Below are 2243 nucleotides of genomic sequence, written 5' to 3'. Positions count from 1 at the left end.
AGACCAGGCTGGTCTCGAACTCACAGAGATCCGCCTGCCTCTGCCTCCCAAGTGCTGGGATTAAAGGCGTGCGCCACCACCGCCCGGCCCTTTCTCCTCTTTTACTACAACAGGGTTTCACTATGTAGCCCAGGCTGGTCCTGAAATCCTGGGATCCAGTGATTCTCCTACCTCAGCTTCCCAAACAGCTGGGACTACAGGCAGGGACCATTGCGCCCTACTGAATCTTTTTATGCATAAACTCATATTCAGTTGAAGCATGATGTTGTTAACAACCAAGCACTCTGGCACATAAAAGTGATGTCTTAGCTGGGCAATGGTGATGCACACCTTAATTTTTAATCCCAGCACTTGGGAGGCAGAGGCAGACGGATCTCTGTGAGTTCAAGGCCAGCCTGATCTACTGAGTGTGTTCCAGGGTCTAAAGCTACAGAGAAAGCTGTCTCGAAAAACAAAAAAAGGTGATGTCTCTGTGGTTCAACCTAATGTGAAAGGAAAAAGAAAGTGGGTTAGCAAGATGGTGCAGCGTGTAAAGGGGATTGTGGACAAGCCTGAGGACCTGAGTTCAGTCCCTGGGACCCACAGAGTAGAAGAAAACAAAACTGCCAAAAGTCATCCTCAGACCTCTACAAGAGCCATGGCACCCATGCCTGCTGCTCCCCACTCTGCACACAAACATAAATACAATGTTTTCTTTGTTCTCTAAAGAAAGAAAAGGCCAGGTCAGGTGGCTCTGTCTTTAATTCCAGCACTCAGGAGGCAGAAGCAGGTCAATCTCTGAATTTATAAACCTGGTCTACATAGTGAGTTATAAACCTGGTCTACATAGTGAGTTTCAGGCAAACAATGCCTGCATAGTGAAAGCCTGTCTCAGTAAATAAAAAAAAATAAATGAATAAATAAGAGGGAGAAGGAAGGAAGGATGGAAGGAAGAAAGAAAGACAGACAGACAGGAAGGAAGAAAGGAAGGAAGGAAGAAAGAAAGAAAGAAAGAAAGAAAGAAAGAAAGAAAGAAAGAAAAAGAGAGAGAGAGAGAGAGAGAGAGAGAGAAAGAAAGAAAGAAAGAAAGAAAGAAAGAAAGAAAGAAAGAAGAAAACTGTTAAATAATAAGTATCATAGTAGAGAATAATGGTGCACAACTACAATCCCAGCCCTCTAGAGACTGAACCAGGAGGCTGGGACCTGATGTTCCTAAAAGACAAGCCGGGAAGAAGGAGCACACTTACTTGAATATGAAACAGCCTGGTGCATCAGGTCCACACTGGGGCCACTCAGAGCCAAGGCGTTGACAGAATAGTGAGGCCCCGGGTTCATATACGCCATCATGATCTTCAGTGACTAAGGCCCAGAAGAGGGCACCTACAAGAGAACAGGGTGTTCAACAGTTCACTCTGCCCACCGCCCAGACACTGACAAGCTGATACTCACTCACATCCTCTTAGAACACAAGAGAGGCAGGCAGGTCTGTGTGCTCAAGGTCAGCCTTGTCTTCACAGTGAGTTCCAGGGCCTCACTGCGCAGCTTTAGCTGGCCTGGAACTCAGTTTGTTTATTTTTTTGCTTATTTGTTTGTTTTGTTTTTTGAGGGAGGGTTTCTCTGTGAAGGTTGTCACGGAACTTTGTAGGTCACGCTGGCCTCGAACTCACAGGGATCCACCTGCCTCGGCCTCCTGAGTGCTGGGACTAAAGGCATGGACCACCCAGTTCTGGAACTCAATTTGTAGATCAGGCCACAATACCCAACTTAAAAAAAAATGTTTTGCAGCCGGGCTGTGGTGGCGCACGCCTTTAATCCCAGCACTCGGGAGGCAGAGGCAGGTGGATCTCTGTGAGTTCGAGACCAGCCTGGTCTACAAGAGCTAGTTCCAGGACAGGCTCCAAAGCCACAGAGAAACCCTATCTCTGACCATCCTGTCTCCACCTCACAAGTGCTGGGACCACAGACACTAGCCATCACTCCAAATGTAGACAGAGTGTGTCTGTGTGTCTGTATACATACATACTTTGTCTTTCCTGGAACTTGCTCTGTATTCCAGGCTAGCCTCAAACTCACAGAGATCTGCCTGTTTCTGTCTACCGAGTGTTGGGATTAAAGGCATGTGCCGCCACACCAGCATATATTTTTTTGAGCCAGGGTTTTAGTGTTTAGTTCTAGATGTCCTGGAACTTTCTTTGTAGACCCGGCTGGCCTTGAACACACAGAGATCCACCTGCCTCTGTGCCTCTGCCTCCCGAGTGCTGGGA

The 2243-nt window shown here is 47.3% G+C and overlaps 1 protein-coding gene across 1 annotated transcript in view; it reads right to left on the bottom strand.

Annotated features, from left to right (window-relative positions):
* Positions 1-1353, bottom strand: part of Crx (cone-rod homeobox) — a 5257-nt gene extending 3904 nt beyond the window's left edge. Inside the window, exon 1 of the mRNA XM_026786539.1 lies at positions 1227-1353. Within this exon, the coding sequence (XP_026642340.1) occupies positions 1227-1326 (100 nt within the window). The 5' untranslated portion in view covers positions 1327-1353. The remainder of the gene's footprint in view (positions 1-1226) is intronic.
* Between the last annotated feature and the right edge of the window lie 890 nt (positions 1354-2243).

The sequence above is a fragment of the Microtus ochrogaster genome, linkage group LG4 (genome assembly GCF_000317375.1).
Source record: "Microtus ochrogaster isolate Prairie Vole_2 linkage group LG4, MicOch1.0, whole genome shotgun sequence".
In the NCBI taxonomy this organism is placed as follows: domain Eukaryota; kingdom Metazoa; phylum Chordata; class Mammalia; order Rodentia; family Cricetidae; genus Microtus; species Microtus ochrogaster.
Note: the sequence above shows the minus strand (reverse complement) of the source record. Positions and strands in the feature narration are given on the sequence as shown.